The sequence below is a fragment of the Tetrao urogallus genome (assembly GCF_951394365.1).
Source record: "Tetrao urogallus genome assembly, chromosome: 6".
NCBI classification, from domain to species: Eukaryota; Metazoa; Chordata; class Aves; order Galliformes; family Phasianidae; genus Tetrao; species Tetrao urogallus.
In genome coordinates, this window is record NC_136819.1 from 54,216,031 (window position 1) to 54,243,757 (window position 27,727).

The 27,727-nt window shown below is 41.8% G+C and overlaps 1 protein-coding gene across 2 annotated transcripts; it reads right to left on the reverse strand.

Moving 5' to 3' along the window:
- Positions 1–968: 968 nt before the first annotated feature.
- On the reverse strand, positions 969–27,306 carry HIF1A (hypoxia inducible factor 1 subunit alpha; the record flags this gene model as incomplete). Of its 2 annotated transcripts, XM_079536805.1 has the most annotated exons (15): positions 969–1,120; positions 1,269–1,395; positions 3,983–4,091; positions 4,925–5,319; positions 5,541–5,663; positions 6,159–6,439; positions 6,612–6,832; positions 7,584–7,731; positions 7,917–8,023; positions 9,320–9,522; positions 10,620–10,732; positions 13,510–13,594; positions 13,695–13,840; positions 14,187–14,377; positions 27,272–27,306. In XM_079536805.1, 15 exons carry the CDS (start codon positions 27,304–27,306, stop codon positions 969–971), a joined length of 2,436 nt encoding a protein of 811 aa, XP_079392931.1. The 2 variants fall into 2 exon arrangements, with proteins under 2 accessions (XP_079392931.1, XP_079392932.1); XM_079536806.1 differs by lacking the exon at positions 5,541–5,663.
- Positions 27,307–27,727: the final 421 nt, after the last annotated feature.

The following is a 27,727-nucleotide window of genomic DNA, read 5'->3' on the forward strand; positions in this document are numbered from 1 at the left end:
CTAGATAAAACTGCTAACAATGCAAGATGGTTTACAATCTGCTTGAAATATCACCTATACCACACAGGGTAAGCTGAACATTTAGATTTAAGATCATACACAATATTAGCATTAACTTCAACAACTACAGGCAGGGATTTCTTTTAAGCTGGCAAAGTGACTACTTTAAGAACATCAAACTCTCTCTCTAAATTGAGAATGTACCCAAATAAAATGCTGCTAGCCCTTCCCAGATAAATCCTTTCCCTTCGACTACTCACACTCTTAAGTCAAAAGCATAAGACAGCATTTAAGAACAATTTATATTACAACGTGACTAAAATAATGACGTAATCCAGCTTTAAACATGATTTCGTAGGCAAACAAAAGATTCTTCTTAAAAACTAGTTTTTATAAATGCAGATATATTGCATGAGGAACTGCTGGTATTTTTTAAGAAAATATATTGTGCGATTGTGGCTACAATGCACTGCTGCAAAGCGTTGTTGTTTCTTATAAAAAAATATTAAAATTAAAAAAAAAAACCAACATACTTGAACATAAAGAGTAAGAGAGCACAAGTCTTCCAGCTACCTACAAAGGGCAGGATGGAAGTATTGCCAGTTTTTCACGTGCTGACGTTTTACTAATGATAGATTTTGGTGACCAACTCCCCAGCCAAAAAAATAAATACATTTTTTAAATCAGGTGCATATTTCTAAGCTGCTATTGCAAGTGTGTTTTAAATGTAATGGACTTGAAGGTGTATGTACCAAAGAATTATAAAAATGCACTACGGTTTGAGTTATTGTTACATAAAGAATGTATTAAAAAGACTGTCAAAATAAGTAGAAAGGGATCAAAACTGAACTAACTGAATTAGTGCAGTACTGTAGCCAGGCTTCTAAAATCAGATATAGAAAATATAAATAGACTGCTTTAGGTGATGATTCACCAGTGTCCAAAAAAGGAACAACTACTGTGAAAGCTCAGTTAACTTGATCCAGAGCTCTGAGCAGTTCTTCACCCTGTAGCAGGTTTCTGTTGCCTTGTATGGGAGCATTTACTTCACAATCGTAACTCGTGAGTTGGGGTAGTCCACTCTCATCCATCGACTGCCCTAGAAGTTTACTCGCTATGTCTATAGAGGGAGGGGAAGGAAAAAAGTGCACTTTATTCACTTTCCTCCCAGATTTTTCAGGAATGAGATGAGCTTGGGTATGTTTGCATCAGTTTTCTTTCACAGCCCCTGCCCCCCTCTACGTACATTTTGTTGTAAGGATACTAACCAGTCGATAGTAGAATGATTGTCTTTTGCTCCACTCCGTTGTGTCCGTTTGTTTTGCACGCCTTTACGCGTTTCCAGGCCAGCGATGCGTTTCCTCCACGGTCACCTGTCTGCTGGAATAAAGACCCCTAGGAGAAAGTGAAACAAAAGCTTCTTTATTGAATAGTGCATCTTTCTGGCCTTCTGCATCCCTTTGCCAAACTAGGGGTCCCTATCGCTGATGTTGGCTTTATTACAGTTTACAGTGGATTTCATTCGGAACCGAGAGCAAATATATTTCCAATATAGTAGCCTTAAAAATTAATTTTAAAAAAATGGGATCAGATTTCAAGAGATTACCTCCCTTACACCAAATAATTACTGAATCCTGGTTATCACCAGATACCAGGCTCAGGGTTAACACAGGTACACATACACGCCCATTTGGTTACCACTGCTCTCGTGTGATAACTATCAGGATTCCACTGGAGTCTCTAGTGGTTTTCTGCACTGGCATTAGTAGTGTAAACAGGAGAGTCAGGGCACCTCGCTCAGTGGATTTTATCTATGTTTAAGTTGTAAATTCTGCTTGTGCACCAGTTGTTGACACCAAGCCATCCAATCTAAAGCTTAAGGGAATGCAGTCCTGAGCCATCCTATTACAGAACAGCTCCTTAGCACATTCTTTTGATGGCAGCATCCAAGATGTGGGGATCAGAAAGCTTTTAAAAGCTCCATATAATTAGGATTAGAAAAGGCCACCACTGAAACAAAGATGGGATGGAAGGAAAAAACACCATCTTAGTAACAAGGGTTGAATCTGCAAGATTTTGCCTTGTTAGTAATGCTGACTGTTGAGAAAGAGGAAAAAGTATTTAAGAATGCTGCCATTAAGGGACATGTTTTCAGGTTATTAAACATGCATACAAGTCAAAAAGACAGTTGTATAACAGGAGTTAAACAACTCAGAAGCTGCATTTCATAGCAAGATAAGTCACTGGTATTGTTCCTGTTCTGGCTTTTGTTTTGTTTTCCTACTGTGAATGCATTACAGTCCTCCACATGAAGAAAGATACCTCACTTTTTTCTGCTTTAATTATTTGGATCATTATTTCATAATCTTACTGTAGCACACCTTGTCCTTGTCTAATTCTCTCATTTTCCAGAAAACCTGAAGTTGCATTTTGTCTTCAATTATTTTCACTCTACAATGATTAATACTGCTGCCATATAGCCAGGAAGTCATGGCAAGTTTTTGCACAGTCCCAAATTGCTATGTGATACAAGCCTGGATTTAATATAATTTTTCTTCTGTGCATTTGCAAGGCCTGGTTTGTACACTGAGAAATCCATTTTGGAGAGAGAAAGCAGACGACGAAAAGTATTTGCCTGTAACAGTGTCACTAAGACCCCCACTGTGTGGAAAATTCAGCTTCTGACAGTGCAGAAACTGACAAAATATTTCTAACGCATCGGATACAGAAAGGACGCTTACAGAGAAGTCTGTATTGGTTACAGTAGCTTATACAGAACTGCTAGTGTGCAGCTACTTTGAAATACGTATCAGCAACGCCATAGCACCGCTGCATGAGAAAGAGGCAACCAAAGGCAGTAAAACTTGTAGCAGAGCTGTGAATTCTAAAGAGCTACTGAAAGCAACAGAACAACATGCATGAAAGTGCAAAGCATTTAGCAAATAAGATCAATAGCATAAGTATGTTTGTTGTTTTGTTGTTGTTTTTAAATCTGCTAACCCCATAGCAAAAAATAAGATAAAATAAAGCTGTATTAATGCTTTCTCAGCTGTCACAGAGGACAGCAATGCTAAGGCTGCATACAGTGACTTCTCGCATGAGTGAACCATTCAGAGGAAAAGTAGCCCTGCACTGTTAGACATGATGGATGACTCCATCCAGGAGAAGGACGGACTGCTACAGAAACAAAATGTGAAAAGCTACGATGCAGTAGAAAAAGACAAGAATTAATTATGTAGAAACTTAAGAGAAGTGGGAATTTGCAATGAAACCAAGAAGAGAGATGCAAATCATTGCAAAGCCCAAGATTTCAAACTACTAAAAAAAATGACATTAAGAATCAAAGATTGTAGAGACAAAATACCCTTACAGAAGATAACAAACTGAACAGTGCCAGTCAAGTACAGAAGTCTTAGAATACCTACAGAGTTCCTTTTGAATAGCTTAGATGGACAACAATGTGGTACTCGCAGTCACAAACGAGAGAAAAACTCATGGTACCAATGCAAGTTTGCTAGATTGTGTGCACTCACATTTTGTATGGTCTTGTTATCTGACCAAACTAAAAAAAGGAACCTCAGACTCATGGAGAAATGAAAGAATAAGAAGTGCAAGAAGGCTGTCCAGTACTCATGAATATGAAAACTGAGTTTGAAAGCAGAAGTGAAATAAATACGACAATTTTGCCTTACATTTGTGCATTATTCTGCTAATGAAGCATGCCTCCTCGCATGTACGTTCACAGATATCTTCTATCTAATCAGAAATGCACTTAGGTACAGAGGGCACTTTGAAACAACCGACAGTAAAAGAACTAAAACAGTGTTTGCATAGACGAGGGAATTTCATGCCCAAACAGTTATTTTTGATCCCAAGATTCCATTGCACACCAACAGCTAAACTCTGGAGTCTGCACTGAAGCCTCATGTCAGAAATGGCAAGGTTAAAAGTGAATATGTTAAAACGGTAAAACAAAACTCACAATTCCAACTGCCTGAAAAAGTGAACCATCATGTTCCATTTTTCGTTTTCTCTGAGCATTATGCAAAGCTAGCATCTTTGGATTTAGTTCTTCATCCATTGCAGTAGATCTAAGAAAAATTGATTCAGGCTGTTAAGAGGATTCTACTGTTCTCGAGCCATTCTTCTTTTGTGGACAAATACAATATGACAGAACTGAATTTAAGAACCATACTAGTATTGTTTAGTAACTGTCTAATTTAAACAATTATGGCCTAGGAGCATAGAAAATGTTAGCATTTAATCTTTGTATGGAGCTCAGAATGAGTTTTAGCAAAAAAAAAAAAAAAAAGTATGTAAAAAAAACACCAAAAAAAACAAAGCATAATGTTCAATAATTCATTTTCTATAGAAAGGAGGGGGGGGAAGGTTGAGGAAAAGTCTTCTGAGTATTTGTGTACACATTTTGTGTTAAAGGTCTGATGTTCTGATTTTGTAGAATTTCGTCATCATAAATATGTGCTACGTATGCCATAGTCCATCATCATGAATTACAGCCAATTTTAAAAGCAGTGCATGTAGCACAGACTGCAGATGCCTCTCACCTCAATGAAGTAGACAAGAAGAGCATCAGAAATGCTGTGTAGGTATAACTACCTGCTCAGTGCCTGCTGCAGTCTTTTTAAGTGGCTATACATCACATACAAGAGCAGAACAAAATTGTGAACACAGCTGGCATGTAGGAGCTGCCTATTGCATGAGATGTTTATGTGAGGGCTACTGCAAAAAAGCTGCTGAGAAATTAGAGAAGCTTACTATATAAAAAACTGGTCTGGATTTAAATTTTGATTTCTACTTTGATGTAGAACGTTGAAGATAATGTACATCAGTTGCAGTATTTCGAAGTGTATCACGTCTAATCTCTGGAATAAATACTGGGGCTTGAGCTTCACGTTTGAAATACCTTTTGTTCAGCGTGACTGTTATCAAACTGGGTGCTCCTGGACAAGATTTTTCTGTCTGTTCCAATGTTCCTTTTCCTGCTCTGATTGGAGATGCAGTTCGACTCCTGTTCCCACTGTAAGGTGATGCTGGGGCACTACTCGTGTCGTTTATTACGTGGACAGGAGATGATGGAACCATTAGTGCTTTCACATCATCCACACGTTCTGCCACTGGTTTTATTTCATCAGCAGCAGTTGATGGTGTCTGAGTCTGCTGAAGTATGGTAATGGTGGCTGCATTTTGAGAGCCAGAAGAACTGCTTTCCAGTGGAGATAGCTGATCAAAGGAGCGTAGCTGGAAGTCATCATCCATTGGGATGTAAGGAGCCAACATTTCCAAGTCTAAATCAGTCTCCTGGAGAACATAAGAAGTAAAACTTATATCAGAACATCTCAGTTATGACTTCGTGGCTCTGCTAAGCCTCTTGCTTTTACCAAACCCTCAAAGTAACTCTGTGCAATTTATTTTTAATAAAGCACTGTGTAAAAGAATAAGGTTGCTGGAAGCATTTAACAAAATGAGAAGCACGCTGAGAGCACTAAGATGATACAGAATTTCAAGTTTATGTACATTACCTGAGTGGAGAATGGATTTTTTGCTTCTGTATCTATTGCAAAGAGCTTCTCCACTAATTCCAGTTTGAATTCATTAGCCATGTCATTATCCACATCAAAGCAATAGTCATTGGGACTACTGGGCTGTGAAAACATTTTGAGTGCAGTTTTAACTTTCTATCGTTACGTTATTTTGCATCGTATCTACAGACTCTCTGAAAAATGTGTGAATGCCAAAACTAATTCCAATCTATGGCTGCACAAAACTGAAATGGGAAAGGAAAACATATACGTTTGGGAAGCACTGGATGAGTTAGAACCCAGAAGTAGCCTATGCAGTAATTTACTGTAGCTAATTTGGTGTTTACAGAAGCCAGCTCTGAATCATCCTTTTCTGGAAAGACCTACCTTAAGCTCTTCTTTTCTATCACATGTACATATTTGCAAGACTCACTTCCATGAGAAGTTAATTCTCCCTGTGAAAATGTATTTTTTCCTTAGAGTATGAGCATAACTAAGGCACAACCTAGAAATAATTTTGAATTCATGCCTTGGGCGCATCTTTAACTAGATATGCTCTACAAGCCTCAACACAGCACATACATTTTAATGACAGTGTATCCAAATTACATAACTAACCTCAGGTGAACTTTGGCTGGTACTTGCATCAGAAGGGCTGGTTGGTTGCTCTTGCACCTGAGGCATGGTAAAAGAAAGTTCGAGTGTCTCTGTGTTTGGCTCCAGCTTTGATACAACTTCTCTATTGAGTGCAGGATCAGCATTGCTACGAAGTGGCTTTGTAGTTTCAGAGGCAGGCAGTGGGGACATTGCCATATTTATATTCTGCAATTTCTCACTGGATGAGGGGAGCATTACATCGTTATACAAAGGAACTTCATCACATTGTTGTTCATCAGACTCTATAAAAATTAAAAGAGACCATCAACCTAAGTAACAAATACTAAGTGTGTCTACGGACCTCATTACATTTTAACACTAGGCAAGTGAGAGTGGGAAGTTATTTTCCAGAGTTTACTGTGAAATACTAAACTTTACTGATTAGCATGCTCTCCAACTTAAACACACACCCACCATTGCTGCTGAAATCTAGGGAGATAATTGTGTCTCCAGCAGCTGGAGCCAGCACAGTTAAAGCATCTGGTTCCTGCTTAAGTTTTTCAAATAGGCTGTTGGTATCATCCAGGTCATCTTTGCTGAATATTTTGGTCATTTTCATTTCAGGAGACTCCACTGGTTTCAGCATACACTCAGTTTGTCCAAGGGAAAATATCAAGTCCTTCTGAACAATTCCACTGCCAGACAGAAAGGAAGATGATTAAAAACCAGCTAAAATTTGGCCTTCACGATTTTCTAAGTTGCAAGCAATTACAAACAAGGATTGTTTCCTCAAATGTAACAGATTAAATCTGGTGTCATAAAAAGGTAACAGATAGAGATACTACTTCCATGAAAGCATCAAGAGAGTCAGAAAAGCAAGTAAGGCAAGCTTTGGGGATTTCCTTAAAAGTCTTCTGTTAAATGAGTGTACTATGTCTTGGTGGATTTATACAGGTACATTCACTGAAACTGTGAAAAACTGACTTAGGACTGTTTCACAGTTGCAGAAAAGTCCTTAAGTTGAACCTTTCAGTAAAAAGAATTCTAAGGAAGAAAAAGATTAATTAGGAAACCACTATAGCTGCTCTGACTCCATCACTAAGAATTACAAGCAAATATAACTGTTCCAGACTGTGGACAAAAATTAGATAAATGTCTGCAATGCACAAGTTCTGAAATGCTTCTACCATGATAATCCAAAACACTTTGGTCCTACACTCGTTTGCCTGCAGAGGTCTCCCCACTGATATCACTACATCAAAGAAGTGGTTGTCTTTTTTAAATCCTGATTCTATGACTAGCAGTATTCTAAGTAAAAATCTAATTGGTAGGAAAAACAGCAGTGTAGCATATTGAATAGGGACCGAATTCTCAGCAAGTCAAAGATGTAATCAGAATCTGACTCAAAAAAATCACGACAGAAATAGCAATTCCTACTCAACTTACCTCAACACATAGTTTACACATACTATGCACTGTGGCTGAGAATTCTTAGTGTTGTATATAACAGTTGCTTGAGTTTCTACCCAGACGTAGCCACCTTGCTTAGCAAGCATTCTGTATTGTCCCGTTGTCACCTGCCCTTTTGTGAACACTAAAAACAGAATGGACATCAACCTTAATTACAGGCAGAGATAAAAAATCAGTTTTCAAAGCTAGGTATTCTCTACAGATTCACATCTGCAATTAAAAGGAAAACCCTTGTTATTCTGTGGCTTTCCTCTGGCACTCTCTCATATTTTGTACTTCGGGAGCTTTAAATACATCTTTTTCACTTACTATCATGGTGTGTTTTGGTCAGATGATCAGAATCCAGCGCATGATAGTACTCATAGATTGAACGACCCAGGAGTTCCTCTGGCTCGTATCCCATCAGCTCTGTAATTCTTTAAAACAAGAGAGTATTTGCTAAGCAGGCATTGAGCAGCACATGGATGCCACAGAGGACTGAAGAATCTCTTCCACAAACTTTACCAGCAATGCTGGTTTACTGTGAGTTTGCTTTTTTTTCCTAATGCTTCTTTAATAAGATACAAGACATTTCAGCAGCCATGGGATTTTACTTCTCATTGAATATTTATAAAGCATGTCCTGTGATGGACAGGATTAAGTAAATCCCTGCTTTTTAGACGTTATTGCTTAAAAGTAGACAAGCTACTTACAGACTAGAATATCCAGCTTACACAAATAAGAATACAATAAAATAAAGACATGCTTTAACAGTTTTAACCATGCAACTAAGACAAATTATTAATCAGATTTATTCTCACCGTTGGCTTTCAAAGAAAACAGTATTTTCTTCAGCCCCTAGAGGGCAGAGCTAACTAGGAGAAAGCGTTCATCCAGCCCTGCCCTATACACATCATAATGCATTTTATGTACCACCACTGGCTTAGAAAGGTAAAGTTACTGCACAGAGTAAAAAGTAACCCGCATTAATGTACTTTTGTATCTAACTGCTGTCACTGATTAGAAATTCGTTTTTATATTTAAAAAAAAATAATAATCTTAGCAGGCAGTAACAAATAGAACCCAATTAAAAAAAAATAGGCCAGTGATTTCCTTCACATCTGTTTTTTCAAATTTATCAAGCATGAGTTTTCAAAGGATAGTAAGGTGAGCATTGGACTACATCAGTGACATATTATGTACCATAATACAAAATCTCATTCTCAACTACAGATGCATTGCATTAAAAGTAGAACAAAGCCCTTTTTTTTTTTCCTGACTGGAAAAAGCAGATGCTGATCTGACAAAACAGTGGGGAAGCAGTAAAATGTGCCTGACATATTATATATGTACTCTTTTTGGTCTATAAACTGCACCATCATCTCCAGCCACCCTCAAATCCTTTCCATTTTCTCAGCATCCAGAAAAATCTTCTCATTTCAAAGGAATTGTTGCCACAACACTAAAGGCCAGTTTGAACAGGCATTTAACTGAGGAATTACTCACAAGTCATAACCCTACACCCTCCTTAGACTTAAGAGTTTGGCTTCTAATACAACATCCTGATCAGTCAGTATAAAAGCCAAAGCATCTCACTGACAACTCCGTTTTGCAGATAATCACGTTACCCAGTGAGCCTGTAAAAGCACGAGGCCCACATTAGCCAACACACACAACCCCTGCAAATCATTCATTCACATGAATGCAGCTGTTAAGAACAGAATATATTTTACCTTTCATCACAATAGGAGAATTTCATATCGAGACTGTGACGACTGAGGAACGTTTTACTGTCCAAGGGGACCTCAATGTTGGATGGGTGAGGAATGGGTTCACATATCAGCACCAAGCACGTCATGGGAGGCTTCTTGTAGCCACAGTGAGTTTGATTATTGCACGTGTCGTATACACGTATGTGTCCAGTGCAGTGCAGTACCTGTGGGACAGTTACACTTACAAAGAGACCAGACTGCTTTCTGTCAGACAACACAGACGCACTTCCATTAGTGCACACAGAGTGAAGCACCCCCCTCCACACCTCTCTACACTTAGTGTTATCAACAGCAGGAACACAATAGTGCTTTCAAACTGATTGTTAAAATACAGCCTGTTCTCCTCATCTTACACAGGCTGTTAGTGCGCTCGCTGCCAGCTCCCTCCTCTCTTGTGTCTGCAGAAGCAATGCCAGAAGTTTCTGCTTTCCTGTCAATTTCTTTCAAAGTTAAATTCATTACACTGGAAACAACTGCCTCAGCAACAGGCATCCTACTATGTCGACCTGAGAGTTATGCTGATAGTGTCAGCCTCCATTTTAGATCATCTGCAGAAGTGATGTTAGAAGAAGAAATCAAATACGTTCTTCAAAAGATGAGAAGGTTGCATTTTTTGATTTTCCCCTTTTAAAAAAAGAAATCTGAAGTAGAAATTGTTCACATACAGCAAAGAAGAAAGAAGTTATTTGATCAAGAGTAACTAAGCTCAAGTTAAAAAGAATATTTTTAACTGTAATGCCACTCCATACAATAAAAGGCTGCCTAAAGGAAAAAAATGAAAATGCATTCATCTCAGACACTTAACAGACTGGGCTCTTTTAGCTCCAGTTATTACAAAAGGAATAGCCAGCAACTTCAGAAAGAACAACACACGAGTCCTTCAGAGGAACCTCAACCATCAGATTTACAAAGCTGAATCAAAAGGAATGGAGTATCAGTATAGAAGGCGTCAGGCAGTTTTCCCTCAGAGGAGGCAGCTTTACGCAAGCGTTTAGTAATTAGAATTTCTAACAAATGAATAACCTCTAATTTAAAATGGAGAATTAAAGAGTTTTGAAAAACTAATTTTAAGCATTGTTTCAGTTACCTCCCTGATGTATTTTGCATTAAAATTCAGCATATTGAAGCACGATGGTTAAATTAAATACTTACTGAAACTCAACCTCAAGTTACATGAAGTGAAAAATGTTGAAATACAGTAAATTCTGACATCTGAAGAGGAAGCTGCCAACCCATCCAAGCAGCCCTTTGTATTCATTACCTTCCACGTAGCAGACTTTATATTCACTGTTCTTCCCCTGCTGGTCAGTGTACACTTCATTCTGAGAAAGAAGCTGCGCTCCGTGTTTTGCTCTTTGCCCTTTTTCACAGGACCTAGCAAAAGGAAATAGTAACCAGTTCTTGAGCTCATGGATCATCTTCTGAATGCATTAAAATAAAACAAAACCACAACTCAACTACTTGTGTAGTAGAACTAAAGAAAAATAAAGACTGAAAACTAGCAGCGCTTACAATTAACAAAGCTTTTCAGCAGGGGTTTTGCTGTGAAATAAAGAAGAAAAAAGAAGTTTTAATGTTTTAACGCCACTGTTATATTTGTAGTCAACTTGACAATCCCAGATTTCAGGCAAAAGATGACTGGTGGAAAATGTAATATATTTTAAAACTGTGATAGGAGTCAAGAAAAGCATATGCAGGAGGAGAAGCACTTTGGGCTGATTTGCATTAAAACAGAACTCTTGGGTGCTTAGGGCCCATATCTGTTCAGGACTACAGTATTTTAAGTCTTTAAATTGTGAATTAATAGCTCAGCTGTTCAAACGCTTCTGAGTATTTCCATGGTGATTTGCAGACACCAGGTTTTTAAACACGCTATTTGCATTCTTGAAAAAAGTCAAGAAATTCTGATACAAATTCATATCAGCAGTGTTAACTTTTTTAGTCTTGCTTGCTAGCAGCAGGCTCTAGATTTTTTTTTCTTTTTTCCTTTTTCCCCCCTTTACAGGGGACAACCTTCCAAAGTCAATTACTAGTTCAGCTATTCAAAAACCAAACAGCCTAATTTGGGCACAGAAAACATACTGATCCTATCAGGAATGCTGCAAGCAGCTCAGCTGTGTGCAGACAAAGGCAATAAAGCACCCAGGGCAAGGAGGTGTGGAACAAAGCAATCTCACAGAGGGATGCTTAGAGTGGGGACCAAATTAAGATACAGCACCGAAGTTCAGAACACGTGAGCTTGCTTTTGATCTGAGCTTATATAATGGTTTGATTGTCCCCACGACCAGCGGTTGCAATGAAATTAGTCTTGGTAGTCTGAACTACCAGCTTGACAGAAATCATCAGAAAAAAAATACACTACAGATAACAGCCAGCACACTGCTTTGTCTATTGCTTGCAGATGCAAAAATTAATGGGGACGAGCCTACTGTATGCTGCATTAGAACATCCTTAAAAGGAGGGGGAAAAAAGTAATGCAGAGTTCAGAGAAATAACCATAGCTTATTTTGTGCTGTGCTTTTAAAGGAGCAAAACCAATCTAGATATTCATAGCTGAAGATCAAAATGTCATTGTTACTAAATGCTGATGCTGAGGGCTCTGCTTTAAGAAGCAGCTGTAAAAGATGGAGGAATTTTCTCAAGTCTCGGTCAGCACTGGACATTATTTTTATAACAGCCAGCTAGGAAAGTTAAAATGCAACCTCCCAACACATCAGAATGTAGTTCAGTTTCTGCCAATCAGAGCTGTATTCGCTTGCACCTGCACAGTCCCCAAGAGGATTATTTAACACTCAAATCAAAATAATTCCACTGATGTAAGAGGTGCAGTAAAATACAACTTGGGAATACTATTAAATATAAAAATGTATTATTAGTGCAATGTAGACTTTTGTCTGCTAGCTTCATTTGCAAAACAGATTTTGTAATAATGCTTTCCAGACACCGTATTCCAGTCTGGTCAATTTAGACATGCTACAGTTCATCTGCATGAAACTCACTACGTTTAAGAATATGCTTCTGCACCACACCAGCTTTCACACCGCTTTAGTGTAATAATGCATCCCTCCAGAAGGCAGGGAGGATGTCTGATATAGCTTTACAGCTATGCTTCAGTATTAGGAGCAGAGAAGTTTAGAGAATGCTTACAAAATCAAAGCCAGGGCCCTTACCATGGTGATACAGTACCTAGTCACTTCTGCTAAACTAAGCAGAATTACAGTGATACAAGAAAATAGAGGTCAGTCCTAACGGTGTGGTAATTAATCACTATCTAGATTTGAAGTTCATATAACCCTCTTGTTTGATGAAAAAGGAATTAGAGAGGTCCAATTCTAGATTTACTACGACCAAGTGAAGAAGATTTGTTTGGAGGCATGCATGTTGCCAAGTCTTTACAGTCATTAACAAACCTTCAGAAGACTTAAAGGCAGTAATTCATGGGCATTTGCTAAATCCCAAAGCGTACAGCATATGTGAATACAGTGTTCTATTCCCTTACATGGAGAAATAAAAAGTCTGAAATCTGAAAAGATACCAATTTCATGCACCAATTAAAAGGTGCAGTGAAGCATAAATCCCAAGCCCAGAATTAACAGTTGCTTTATGGGGCTTTCCGAGTGTTCTTTTCTATTCTTACCCAAGGAAAGAGCATTTGATATCTGCAAGACCACTACCCAATTAGTTTTTTCTGCGTCCTCACCATCTCTATGTACTGAATCTTGCACCACAAGTTTTTGAAAGAAACCATTTGCTTTTAAGTTGTCCTGTATGGGCTCTCTGGGACCAAGACAGACATACCAACTCAATGTCTTTGTATTTTTCTACAGCAATCATTCCATATCATTCTCACCCAACTTTCATCTAAACTCATTTCATTTCTGTAAGCATGCTAATTCTTTCAACCCTCAATAATTTCAGTCATTAATTTTTAGATTAAAGAGTGCTAATGAAGTCTCGTGTCACCTACAATTAGAATATTTCCAAAACATTCTGGCTGTATCTGTTAGTATCTCTGGAAGACTAACTTTGTGGTCTGAGCAGAAAAGCATACCAATTTGTTCTCTCTATGCCTTTATCTGGCAGATATCCATCTATTGTAGTGCCAAGAGAAACTATCCTTAAGTAAATTAGAAATTGTTTTTTCTTCTCACCATTTCTGTGTGTAAGCATTTCTCTCAGTTCTTCATGGTCACATGGATGAGTGAAATCAAATACACTGTGCCCCGTCAAATCGAACTGCAAAATAAGAGGTATACGGGTGTCTCACTTGATACATACACAAGTGCAACAACTTTTTACAGAAGCGAAACACTCTTAGGAAATGTCAGTATTTCACCTGAGTGAGTCCCATACACTTGTTCACGTTTTCAGACATGTAAATCATGTCCCCATCCTCAGAAAGCACCATAACAAATCCATCAAGAGCTTTTAAGTAGAAACAGTTCAGTTCCTTCTCCATTTTGGCTTCTGTCTCTAGCTCACCTACAAGAAACCATGAATTTTTATTAAAGTAAATATCAGTCTTTCTTCACTTGTCATCAGAAATGACTTCTGGCACCAGTCTGCAAGGAGCCAGTCTTGCAGGACTGTTCAAAAGCAGTATCATTGGCTTATCTAAGCGATCAATTAAATTCAAGATCTACTAATGGTATCACGAATCTCAAAAAATCAGAGTGAGATTGCTTTCACACATCCACCAGTAAGCTTTCTACCTTAAGGAAAGTCTACCTGACAACAATACTGTTGATTTCTTTTAAACTGCTCACTGGTTTCAGAACTACCTTCTCCCTCAATATACGTCCAGCCCCTCTCCAGGCTGTGCACTTACCAGCATCCAGCAGCTTCCTCATGCGCAGGTAGCTGATGGTCAGCCTCATAATGGAGGCCTTGTCGAGGTGGGCACTCACAGTGTGCGGAAGGGGCAGCTGATGAGCAAGTTCATAGAACACTTCTGATTCCTTGCTTCTTCGGCATCTAGCTGCATCTCTTGACTTCTCTTTCCTGCGTTCAGAACTAATCCTGCATTAAAAAGGTTTGGGATCAATATAAAAGCTACAAAACTCTCTTAAGTAAAATGTCAAACGCTCTAAGCTGCCCCGTAGCCAATTAACCAGTTCCTGAAGTTGAATAGCTTCAGACTTCAATTTTCACGTTTAAATGCTATTCTGTGTATTCAGTTCTGCTGCCGGAATCAGTTGCAGAACCATGAAAAGTCAGTTCTTCAGAACAGTTCTTTCAGTCCTTATTTGAACACTGACTTCCACCTCTCTAGCCTCCAAAACCTGTTTCCCCCCAGCCCCTACAGTCTCCCAAAAATGCTACAGCTGACATTATCTCTAGCAATACCATTTACACTCTTCAAGCTCTTCCCTTTATACCACCTCATTCCTCACATGCTAAAGCCATCATCCTTACAAAGCCTGCCAAACAGGTCAGATAAGCAAATTTACCATGAGGTGTCCTGCTTTTCAAGTGTTTGGAAAAGTCCCTTTCCCATTTCTCTTTTCCCAGTGAATCCTCTTCCATTGCCTCCCCCAGAACACATCAAGTAAAGGGCAGCTCGCTAGCAGCAGGCATAAAAACAACCATGATCCTCAGCCATTCGATAATGCCAATAATCATCCCTTCTCCCTGTACCCACACCAGTGGAAATTGGGTCACTGCAGTTAAATGTGCTTTTATTTTTAAATGGACTATGGAAAGTAATACATTATGCTTTTGCATTGTGTGTATACACATACAGACACCTTTTGAAGGCATCTTGCCTTCTTTTTGCATGCAATGGAGATATCACAGCTGTACTGATCAGTAGATCCTCTTTTTTCCATTTACTTGCATGAAAGATAAATGTATCTCTATAAATACGGTTGTTATAATTCAAAGCATGTGCCTTTGAAGGTAATCAAGAAGAGACCAAGTGTTACTAGTTGAAGATGGCAGAAAATAGACCTTTGTTATATTGTATTATATTTGCTACCAACAGTTGAGGAATGACACGTTTCTAATTTCAGTAGGCCGTTACCAAGTCATCTTTGCTATGTCTGTGGATCTGTGCAAAAATAATATAACTTTCTAATTAGCACATCATCTTATGAGAGGTACTGTGAGTGACAGAAGACAGTGACTCACAAGCTGATATTACCAGGGAAATAAGGAACCAGATTCAATGGAAGCAGTTAAATATATACATAAATCATGTGCTGCTTGCAACAGCCAGAGAACCTGCTTAGTTTGTGCAGAAATATCCAAGTGCTCATGCTTTCAGGGCTGACCTTGCAAGCGTGACTGCCTTGAAATATTAAGGAAGCCCAAAGAGTTGTTTCAAAGACCAAGTAAGCCATCAGAATTCCTTGTGAAATTAACTTGATTTTTTTTCCAACAAATTGAGACCATCTGATAATTAACTTGCGATTATCTCAGTAAGGATTCCTGACGCACTGAGTCCATCAGTTTCTGTGACCATAGCTCGTGTTTCTCAGAAGTGCAGCACGAAGTCACTAGTGATCTCTCTTATCTTGCAGATCTCTCTGCATTCGGTCTCAACCTGAAGACTGAGAAATGGATATCTTGGCCTAAGAATCCTGAGGCCCTGGACATACAGGTATATCCTGAAAGTCACTACGAGAAGCCTGAGCTTTGATGGTACTGAAAAAATACTTCAGCTGTTTAAAACCGAATAGATTAAACATTTCTTACTGAAGTCAGGCCTCAAGTATCTTTTCTCCCAGTGGAAAACTAAGGGTGGAGGTGAAAAACCACTCCCAACTCTGTCCTTTTTCTATGACCACAGGTTTTGCCTCTGACAAAAGTAATACAGGTAATTGTGCTTACTAAAACAGTTTCACCTTTACACCTCTGATTTTTCTTTGTTAGCTACTCATTCAAGATCCCTTCACTTGCAAACAGTTCCTTCTACTATAGAATTATTTGAAGTAATTGGTTCCCACTGGCATGGATGCCAGAGCTTTACTATAGCTTCCCTTTCAACTGCAGACAGCACTTTTTACCTAAAGTTGTACTGTAGCAATAATGCTGTGTACTCAAGTCTGAGCACTTGTCAGGATCAAAAGTAACCAAGAAGAGTAGGGAAGGGCAGTGCAAGAGATGGAGACAGTCCTTTTCCATGCATTTGTTTTCTCTCTGAAAGCTCCATGTTCTTGAAAACATTTCAGCTGGATTCTAGATGCTTGGTTTTAGGACACTCAGCACAGATTTCAACAAAGTCAGAACTCTCCACGGCCCTTAAATTACTAATTACTGACTTGAATATTGCTCAAATCAAGCTCCCAGTGCTGCTGTTAAAAATGAAAGCCAGAGCAAGTGAATCAAGCACTGCCTGCTGAAGCCCAGTGTTACAACGGGCAAAACTTAAGGAAAGCCCAAATGTTCGTAACGGTGATGTCCCAGCAGCAGGCCCAGGTCTCCCTCTTGCTATATATTTCCTTACGAGAAAGGCTACTTCTATAGATAGATATTTAAACTGTACAGCAGAACGCTTCACTATTTTTAGCTGTTGCTGAAAACTAAGCTGTAACTAATCTGGGTAAAACCCAGCAATTTAAATGGGAAGATTAACCTCCAGCTTCAAAGAGCATTTCTTTAATGGATCAAATTAATGGAAAAAAGGTCTTTCATAAAGGAAGTTTAATTACCAAGTGAAGTCAGAGTTGCCTCAACATGGGATGTCACCAAATATGAGAAAGCAAAAAAGAAAAAACCAAAAAACCAAACCCTATGCTATTGCAAATCTAAGCTTTGTTACTTCCAGTTGCACAAAATAAATGAAAAAGCACGCTGTGTAGCTGCCAGAAAATGTCAGTGTAGTCAATTAGAGGATGTTTAACTCCTGTAGAGAAAATACAGTTCTGAAGTGAGCTCTCTCAGCTAGAACAAAAGGGAGCTCAAGGAAGAGGACTCCAAACAGTACAATGTGAACCAGTTCAAAATAGGTTTGAATAAATTATAGAAGAGATTTTCCAAAGTGCCTACGTTTAAAAATCTTCATCTTAGCAACAGAAATACAACCCTGTAAGAGCAACAGGAACCTGAGTTCTTATTAAGAAAGATCAACATCAAAAACTTAAGATATTTATCACAACCTTCGGACTGTTGCACATGAAAACACCTAAAGGTTCAGAAGATCACCACAGTAGAAGATTATACATGCAATGAAAATATCAGAAATGCCCATGCTAGGCAGGAAATTGCCCACATTTTCAGGTATGATATTTCCTGCCCAATTTCGCTGCCAGACATTCATTTCCATTTTGTGTTTCTAGCCTTGGAATACAGAAGCAGAAAGCAATCTAATGCAGGATATACACAGAAAGCAGTGCTTCACTGACAATTTTAGAGCCAATTCTTCGCACACCTATGTAAAAGATGTCTGCATGTAATAGCTGAACAAACTACTGAGTTCCAGAAAATACCAGAGCTAGACACGCAAAGCAAAACTGTATTTCACCACCAGGTCTCACTGCAGCTGAAGGACATTAATTACTCAGGTTTCCACTCACTGCCCCCAGATGAGAAAGGCTTTAAAATACAGCAGCATGAATATAACAAAGTTTTACAGCAGGCTTTTGCAGCAAGCAAAATCTGGACCAGCAACTGTCACATGCACCAGTTACATCTCAGTGCAGCCTCTGCACCCGAATGTGCAGTTCCTCTAAGTCTGACCGTGCAGACTATTTGGGCCAGAGCATCTTTCTTACAGATTCTTATATATTGCTATATATTGCTCACCAAATCATCTCAAAGACCCCGCCACCCACCGCTGCACGTTTCTATGAGTGACTCCTCACTCTTCTAACATAGCCCCCAGCTTTCCCCTCCTTCAATGTAAAACTAATTCACAGCCACATTTACATCTGCCATATTCTTCCTTACATAAGACCAGCATCCAAGACCTAGAAGAACCCTGGAAAATGCCATTAGTAACCAATAAATTGAAATCAAAAATTATCAAGTTAAAAATTGGTCAGTGGACAGGTCTTAAAACACGTGCCACGTGAACTTTGTCTTCTGGTTTCTTAAATCATCACCTTATGTAAAATTTCACCCTATATACACAGTATTACACAATATTTTCTATTTTTCCTGTAAGTTGCTGTACTGCTACTATTTATTTTCTATCCTTTCTAGCTGCACATTCATTCATACTAACTTACTGATTCTCTACTCAGATTTTTTCTCTGTAGCTGTTTTCAATTCCCATGTAAAATAGCCATTGTGCATGTGTTAATTAATCCACCTGGTCTTTCCTGATTCAGGTCCTGGCAGGTCTCTCCTCAGCCACCCAAACCCCACCACAACCAGCTCTGTTCATGGCGGCTCAGCCACACCAGCACCTCTCACCTGCCACTGCACAGCTGCACACCAGCTTCAAGCCCACGGGAAAGGCAGAGGCTGCCAAAAAGCATCTCACAGCCGTGCTATACTCAGCTGCGCTCAACATGCAGTTATTTGTTTTTCTTCACTGTTTGCTAGTTTGATTTTGCTCAGGGCTGCTAGCCACAGCGCTTACTGAATTCTTCTACCATGAGAAGACCCAGAGAAGCCCAGCGCTTACCAGAAAAATTAAAGCAGCAGAATTCTACTTCCCTAAAGACACTTTCCTAGGAAAAACAACTCAAAATGTAAGCAAAGCACACCACTCAAATCCAGTTAGTTAAAAATACGTATGTATGTCAGTATTGACTAAAACAAAACACAACACCTGTTCATCTCCACTCAGCACACACGGGCAACGTCCCTGCTTTTCCCTCTTTTCCCCTCAGAAATCCCTGTCCCCTGAAGGTGCCCAGGCACAGGGTGGCCTTGAGAGGGAGCTGCCATCTCTGCTGTTTAGCTGGAGGAAAGGCAGGCAGCAGGGCAGAGAGCAAACTGGTCGGAGGATGCCGTTCACCTCACACATCTGCCTGAGGAGCGCTCACTGCCGACATCCAAACCTCCTCCTAGAAGTAAGGGGAAGAAATTTCAGCCTGTGCTCACCAACGCGAGGCCAAGTCTGAATTTTCAGTTGAAAAGAGCAAGGGACAAGCTTTCCAGGAACTGTATTTGCACGCAGATTTCCCAGAATGTTTTTTCCAGTTGGTTTGGAAGGGTGCTCCTTCTTTCTCATGCTGCGCTCTACTACTCCTACAGTCTCTCAGCTCACCATCAGTTCTGCGGTACAGCTTCAGCTCTTCTTGCTTTTATGTAACTTGCTTTTTAAAGATATTGCTTTTGGCATTATGCCATGGCCATTTTGCCATTTTATTTACCCATTACCTTATTTTGTAATCCACATAGAGTTGTTATGAGAGCAATCCAGCACCTTAACCTCGTGTGTAGTCACAAGCATGTGACCTTCTAGATTAAAGTCTTACTTATTATGAATTAATGAACTTAAAACCCAGTAATCTAACAAAGAAAATATGTATTATTTAAATATGATAACTTAGATTTTTAAAAATATTTAACTGCAAAATCTAGTGCAATATTGAAGCCCAGAGACAATGCTTCTGTACGCAAACTATTAGTTAAATGTTATTCCTTTGTACCTACAAAGCTATTTGAACTGTTTTCTTGCTGTTCAGGTGTTCACAAGTATTTGCCATAATTTGAACACCATCAAAAAACTGTGACTAAAAGGTACCCTGGCAGACTCAGAGCAGGCAGGCAGTTGGAGCTGAATTAACTACAGCAGCACAAGCTTCCTGAATGAGCGCTGCCTTCAAAATCCACTGCTGTTGGCAAAGTGGGGACTGGTTCTCATTGACAAGAGCCCACCGAGCTACATGATGAACTGCACACTAGGAGGTCTTACTCCCAAGACCACAAATAATAGAATCACAGGTTTGTGTTGGAAAGGATCCTTACAAGCCACCTAGTCCAGCTGCTTTGCTATGAGCAGGGACCCCTGCAGCTCGTTCTACAAACAGGCAAATTGTGGCGCTTGATAGCCAGCAGCAGAGCCTGGCACTCCTGAACCCAGCACAACATCGCACTTCCAAGATTATCCATCACCTGAGCTTGGCCTCAAACTGACCTGAAAACCTTCCTACCTCCCTGCTTAGAAAGTGTAAGAAGGTAAAAGCTTCCAAAATTAGCATTGCTAATTAAGAGCATGGTGAAGTGATTCCGCTGTGTCGTACTACACTGAGTAATACACTGATATTTTCACTCTGCACAGTAGTTTACTGTATACAAATTACCATATGGCACAGAAGGGTTATTTGTGAGAAAATTACAATTTTGTCAACTAAGTTATTTCGGCTTTTTTTAGAAGACAGCCTTTTTTTCTTCACTAAGTGCTGTGCTTTATCCTTCAGGATGGGAGATGCATAGCAGTTACCCTGTGCTTATTATGAAAGAAAAGACACAACTACTGTAAGAAGATGGCTGGACATGGGCTGGACAGAACTCCCTCCGAGTGCTCTCCTCACTTCAGCACTCTTGTTAGTCTTTTGCCTCCCCAAGGCACACAGAGCAGCAGAACACATCCCTGAAAAGGATTCATCACTTGAGCATGCTCTCAGTTACCAATATTTTAGCTATGAACTGCTCTGTCTTCAGACAGGTGTAGACTCATGATAAAATACCTAATTTCAGTCTAAATCGTGTGTTTTCTAAATATGTTTTGTAGTACTGCATTCAAGCTTTGCAGATCAGAGGCCAAAGGACTTTCCTCATTGCTTTAACACAAGTTCTTGCCCTTCTGTTCACTTTACATTCCTCATCTGCTTTCACTTAACAGGGTATTTTGTCATCAAAGGTTTTAAAAACAAATTCAAATAAGTAGAAATAAAGATATTTTATTTTTCCTATATGAATAAAGAACCTGCAGGCAAGAAAAGTGCTTACATACAGTGGTATCAGCTGCACAGTCAACAAGAGAAAAGTCCCTTCTGAAGAACCAAGCCCTGAACACACTCATCATCAGCTCAATCGCTTCCATTTCGAGCGTCCTGTTTGCAGCTTCTGTATTTGACACGGATTGCTTCACGTCTTCAGCTCCTTGCAGTATATTCCCACCTCTTGCAGTGGGTGTAAGCACGGGGAAAATGTGAGGAAGCCAAGCTCTAGCTCCCCTGCATCATAACAGTGCAGTTATTATTCTCAGTCGCGAGCAGCACAAAATAATCTCACAAACAAGATTCTTGGCCTCGGCGTTCTTTTCCTTTTCGAAATGTAAGAATTGTCGTAACACCATCGGTCTGCTTGTGGTTGTGCTGCATTCTGGTAAACAAAGTGGGTCATCTTTTTCAGGCAACGCTTCCAGGATTATTACGAACTGAGCTGAAAGCGATACTTTGTAAATTACAAAGTCGTTCAGTAAGACCTTTTGCTGTTGCAAATGTAAGAGCAGAGATTTCTTCACACCAGCTCTGATTCTCTTTTGTCAGTTCTTCACTAGAAATTCAGGCTCTACTTTTGTGTAACAAGGAACATTTTTCCTCTGAACGCTTCACAAGAATTCATTCACACCACACTGAATTAAACAGAATGTACAGTTTCTCTACACAGCCTATGATGTCTACACGTCTATCATGTGTTAGCTATCTTAAAGGAACTACTAATGCATCTTCTTGAAGCACCAGTTCTTCAGCTTCAGACGACACATTTCAAATGCCTGGGTAAAAAAATTCTCAACATTTTAAACCAGTACATTGTTGTACAGGTCCTAATGCCATCGGGCTCCAACAGAAAGAAGTGACATGTTATGAATGTGATGAGACTTATCTTTAGATATCAGTGCACTTATTCTGATATCTTGCATCAAATCCCCAGGCTGGTACAGGCATTGCTTCAATGAACCTGTGCTAATTTACACCAACTGAGGCTATGGCTCCACATCAAAGAACCCTGAAGCATTCGTCACCTACATAAACTGTATTTAAATATATGCATGTATATGCTGGCATGTATTCACTTGATTTCATGTTTCTAATCATTTCAGAACTTATTTGACTTAAAACATAACGCTATGCAAGTTGACATCTCAGTAGAGGAAGCCCCTCCTAGCCTTTATAGCCAATTGTAATTTGGTAACCTGCATCCGTCCTGAATTTTCTGTCACTGAAGTGCAAAGGCTCCTCTCTTCTCCTTGGCCATTTCTATACATCTCAAGGCCACAGAACCATCTGAAGCATCTCCCATCTCAGAGCAATGCTCAGTAAAAAACAGATTCTCCTGCACGCTCTCCTGCCTGCCCTAATATGAAAGAAGGTTCTTGAGAGAGGCTCCAAAAATTTCTCAAATGTGAAAGACAAAGGGCTGCTATGACATGAAAAGATGATTAAGGTCTAAGCTCTTTCCATGCATTGCCTAGGATTTTTGGAGGCATGTAAACACCTGCCTATATACCCCGTGTAGGTTAAGATAAAAGCAGCACTTGAGCTGATGACTCGTCATCTGGAACATTCCTCTTTCCTTTTGGGCATCAGTGAACAACACGAGGCAATGAAGTTCTTGCAAGATTTGTTTTTGTTTTGAAGTATTTTGTTTTTAAAGAACACGCTGTAATCTGATCTGCCTTTACATCCCCTTAAAAGAGCGGTATCAGGAAAATCTCAGTGCTCCCTTCTGCCACCGCTGAGCCGTGCCAAACCTCCCACCTGGCGCTACTGAACAATGCCTGGGAATTGTTTTGTTAGCTATCATAACACCAAGCTCTCAATGAGACAACACTGACCATTTTCCCCCTGCAGTGCAAAATCGAGTACACAGAAACAGTGGTTTCTGAGATGCAAAGTTCCCTCTCATACTGAAAAAGTCATGAGAACCCAGCTGCAATCCAGCCTAAGACAAAGCAGCGCAGAGCAATTCCTGTGCAGCGTGCACACACAAGAACATAACCTATTTTACTACATAGGCACAGTGATAGTCTTCAAGGCTTTCAGGTAAGAAACACACCAAGGAGCACACGCACACTCTTATGAGCTTCGGAAGTGTTCGTGCTTACTCCAAAACACTGCCAACATGAAGTAGCATTGTGAACGGCTGAAATTTCTTCTCCCCAACTTCAACGTCAGCAATCAGATTCTGGGGAACAGCTTTATAAACTCCAGGCACATAATTCAAGGATATGAGGGAACAAAGGTCTATCAAGTTGTTTTCACTCCATGTGAAGGAGGAACAAGCAGCTCTAATTGCACCCACGCTGTTAGATATCGCAGTAGCTTTACATCAGTAACAGCATGGTCTTCTTGGATCTCTGCTCTGGTGGCAGCAGGCACAGAATCACATTTCTCAGGGCTTATAAGTGCCGTATTTTAACATAACTTTAGCTTAAGCTAAAGAAGCTCTGGACAGACATTTTTCCAGGAAAGATAAAGCAGAGAACGGGGATGGCAGTTGGAGGAGGAAATAAGATAGATTTGTTACGTGAGACCTCAACCTATAAATCAATAGCTCACAATTGCCAGGCTTCAGGAGCCAGCATCAGCACGCAGCCCCTTGCCATCCCAGCCCCCCAACAGCCCCAAGCACCCCAGACACCCACCGCAGAGCTCTCCACTCGGCGCAGAGCAGTGTAAGTGTGCCACCAGAGGGGCTGGAGAGGTTGTTTTAAAAGGACAGAGCAAACTACTCCAAACAAAACCCAGAAACCCCCTCCTGCTGCTCCCACCAACACACTACCAGATGCCCAAACCTTCACCAACAAAAGTGAACCAAACCACCAACAGTGCAAAACTAAGAAAAAGTAACCACAGTAGGCAAATCCTCCGCAGCTGTCCCTTGTTCATCTTCTGTGCCTTGAAAAGCACAAGCAGTGCCACAGCACTACGCTGCTGCCTTCATTTTAGCACTGAAAAGTGAATTCTGATCACTTCAGTTTGAGGAAACAGTAAAGAACAGACAACTCTGGCAATGCCATTTAAGTCCTAAGGGAAGCCAAACAATCCAGAAGAATCCTGAAAGCTGTAAAAACAGCCACTTTATGTAATCCATGAACCGCTCTGCCCTCCCCATACCTGCAGGGAGGTTCTATGGAAGACTGAAAAAGTTTTCTCCTCTTCTTCCAGCACAGAAAGGCGCAGTTATCATATGTACAAAAGGTTTTTGTATTAGCTTTCAACCCCATTAATGGTGGCTCAGTTCCACCGGCACTGAAAGAAACACACAGACGGAAAGCAGCAGCACACAGAAATCCTCACAACCCCACACAGGTTGAAGGATCACAGCCAGCAGCACCGAAGTGGGCACCTCGGGAAAGTGGGCTCTGACCTCAGTGGCAGAGATACAACAGAAAAACCTCGCTTTTTCCTATCAACCCTTGAGATGCCAGATGATACAAAGTCCCAACTATAAGGAACTGAAAAGCTTGACCAGCTTTTCAGACGCTCACCTACATCGCACCCTTCTATACCACCCGAAGACCCAGAGCTCTCAAGAGAATACTGTTACAAAACCTGCTTGTCACCAAGAATGTCTTTAAGTAACTAGTAACCCTAATTGTTGCATGTACTTAAAAGCTTGCGAGATTCTCTCTCCTAATAACAAAGTGTCACAGTGCAGAATGGAGGGAAAGCTTGTCCCAGCACCTGGACAAGGGTTTGTTTGAAGAATATTAAATCATAGAATTGCTCAGGTTGGAAAAGACCTTAAAGATCATCAAGTCCAACCATGACCTAACCATACTACCCTAACAACCCCCTGCTAAATCACATCCCTGAAAGCCAGCATGCTTCTAAACCTGAATAAAATGGTAGATATAAGCAAACAAAGCTCAAGAGAACACAGTTATACTCACTGCATACACTGAGACAAACTGAGCCCTTGCAACAAGAGGGGGAAAACTATGAGGAGCACATAAAAATGCTCCAATTACTGAGGAATAGCTGAAATCCAAGTAACTGTCAGTGCATAATGGCATGGGGGGGGAGGTCAAGATTCCTTGAGAAATCAAATGAGACTGAAGTTTGGAACTACACAAAGGAATGCATGCCACAAACCCATAAGTGAATCTGCTTCCAGTTACTGTGATGACTGAATTTCACTTATGTAAGAATGAGGGACACACAGGGTCAAAATTCCTGACTTCTGCATCTCACAGCACATCGTTAGCAAACAACAAGCTTCACTAACTGCTGAGAGATAACACCCAAATGCAAGCACGGCAAGAAAGGACCCTAACACATGCTGAAATCAACGTGTGCTACATCTGCAATCCAAGCCTTCCCATCAAGGGACAGGACGGGAGGGAGCTCTCCTTACAGGTACTCCAAACAAGGACTCGGTCAAACCTAAACCCTTCTACACCAACCCAGGCTCTTGAGCAATGCTTGAGATTTACAGCAAGTTCTCTGCTGAGCTCACATCCTTCCTTTCTCCTTCCTTTCTTTGCCATCTTTGCTCAACAGCAGGCCCACAGCCCCAGGATGAGCATAGCACAGCCCCAGCTTTATGTTTTAAATTAAAGCATACCCTGCAACGGTGGTAACCTCAGTACTCCTCATTACTTGATAAGATACATTCTCAACCTTGAACTCCGTCTATGGCAAGCACGAGACAACGAATGCTCCTTCCTTAAGCCCTCCCTTTAAGGAAGGGTAGGATAAGCCACGCATACTGATTCTTGCATTCTGAAGAAAGCAGATTACTTCCAGGATAAGGAGATTGCAATAAATAAATAAATAAATAAATTAAAAGTACCAAAGAGAGACAGAATAGTAAGGAAAAAAAATAACAAATGCTCGAGGACAAAGAAAAACAGCAACAGAGAAAACCTTAACGTCTCAAAGCCCCTCTTTAGAGCTGCCTCAAAACGAGGCCAAAGCACAGAACAATACCCCGCTGCCACGATTTTCTGAGGCTTCTCGATAGCACGGAGTAGAAAAAACAAAGCAGCGCCTCGTTGTAGCTATTTCATCGGGCCGAAAGGCTCAGCTCGTCCATCCCGATGACATTTGCACGGAGACGGCGCAGCCCTGGAGGTACGGCACAGAAGCAGAGCGGTCCCAGCCCCACGCTCCACGTCCGCAGCTCAGCACAAAGCTCCACCATCCATTTTAGCAGCCAGCCAACTCCTCCCCAGCCCCACTTCCATACTGCCCGCTTATCCCGGCCGACCCTTGAATACCACCAGCGCGGAGACAGCCCGTCTCAAAACAGCCCCCGCCATCAGCACAGCCAAGCGCTGCCTCCTCGCAGGCGGCATCGCAGCACCCCCTGCTCGGCACGGCGCATCGCCCATCGAAGATCCCATCACCTGAGCGCCCCGGCTCCAGAACTTCGCCGTGCAACAAAAGCTCCGCGCACTTCATTTCCCTCTCTCTCTCTCTAATTTGAGCTCACGATCCTCGGTGAATTATTCATCCTCCCCAACTCACATTGTTCGGCGGCGGCCGCCTCCCCCACCGCCACGCTTCTCTCAAGCTCCCGATGCCGAACTCGGCCCTTCCCGAACAAAACCGGAGCACAATAGGAGACGAAAGGCTCGCCGGACGCCTCCCGCAAGGCGCAGTGCATCCCTCCCGCCTCCTTTTGGGAAACAGCCGCAGCTCTGGGGGCAAACCAACACTCAGCACGCATCCTCGGGGAAAACGCGTGCGTCCCGCTCGGCGCTTTCTCCCTCTCGGCGCCTCCTTCCCCCTTCGTAATTCCCACCGCCGTCCCTACAGACACAACGTTCCCCATGCCCCCGGCATCGCGGGGGCCCTACAAACACAACGTTCCCCCCGGGAGCCCCCCGGCATCGCGGGGCCGCGGGTCCGGCCCGCTCCCCCCGCCGACAAAATGGCGACGTGGACGGCGGGCGGGAGGAGGAGAAGGAATGAAAGAGCGGAGCGCGCTGCGGGGCGGCGGGCCGAAGGCGCGGGGAGAGGAAGGGAAGAAAGAGGGGAGGAGAGGGGAGGAGAGGAGAGGAGAGCAGGGGGCCCGGCGCGGGGTGCCGGGGGGCGGCGGGCGGAGCGCCCGGCTCCGTACCTCTTCTTGTCGGTGACGCCGCCCGGGCTGTCCATGGCGGCGGCCCGGCTGCTGCTCGCTCGATCCGAGGCGGAGCGGCTCCAATGGCCGCCGAGGGGCGCGGAGATGGCGGCGAGGGGCCGGGTTTGGGGCCGCGCGGCCTCACAGCATCAGGGCAGGCGCCGTGGGCCTGCGTCGGACGGGGAGGTGCGGACGGCGGCGGCGGCGGCGGCTGTGGGCGGGCGGGCGGGCAGCGCGGGGCTCGCCGGGGCTGGGCGCGGAGGCGGCGGCGGCCGTGGGCGGGCTCGGCCGGCCCGGGCCCAGCGCTGCGCCAGTGAGGAGCGGCGGCGCGGCCCGGCCCCCTCGGCCGGCGGGGTCAGCTGAGCAAACAGCTGGGAGGAGGTGGGGGGGCCGGCGCTTCACGTGGAGCGCCGTGTGCGGGGCGGGACGAGGCGCCGCCGGCTCCCCGCGCCCCGG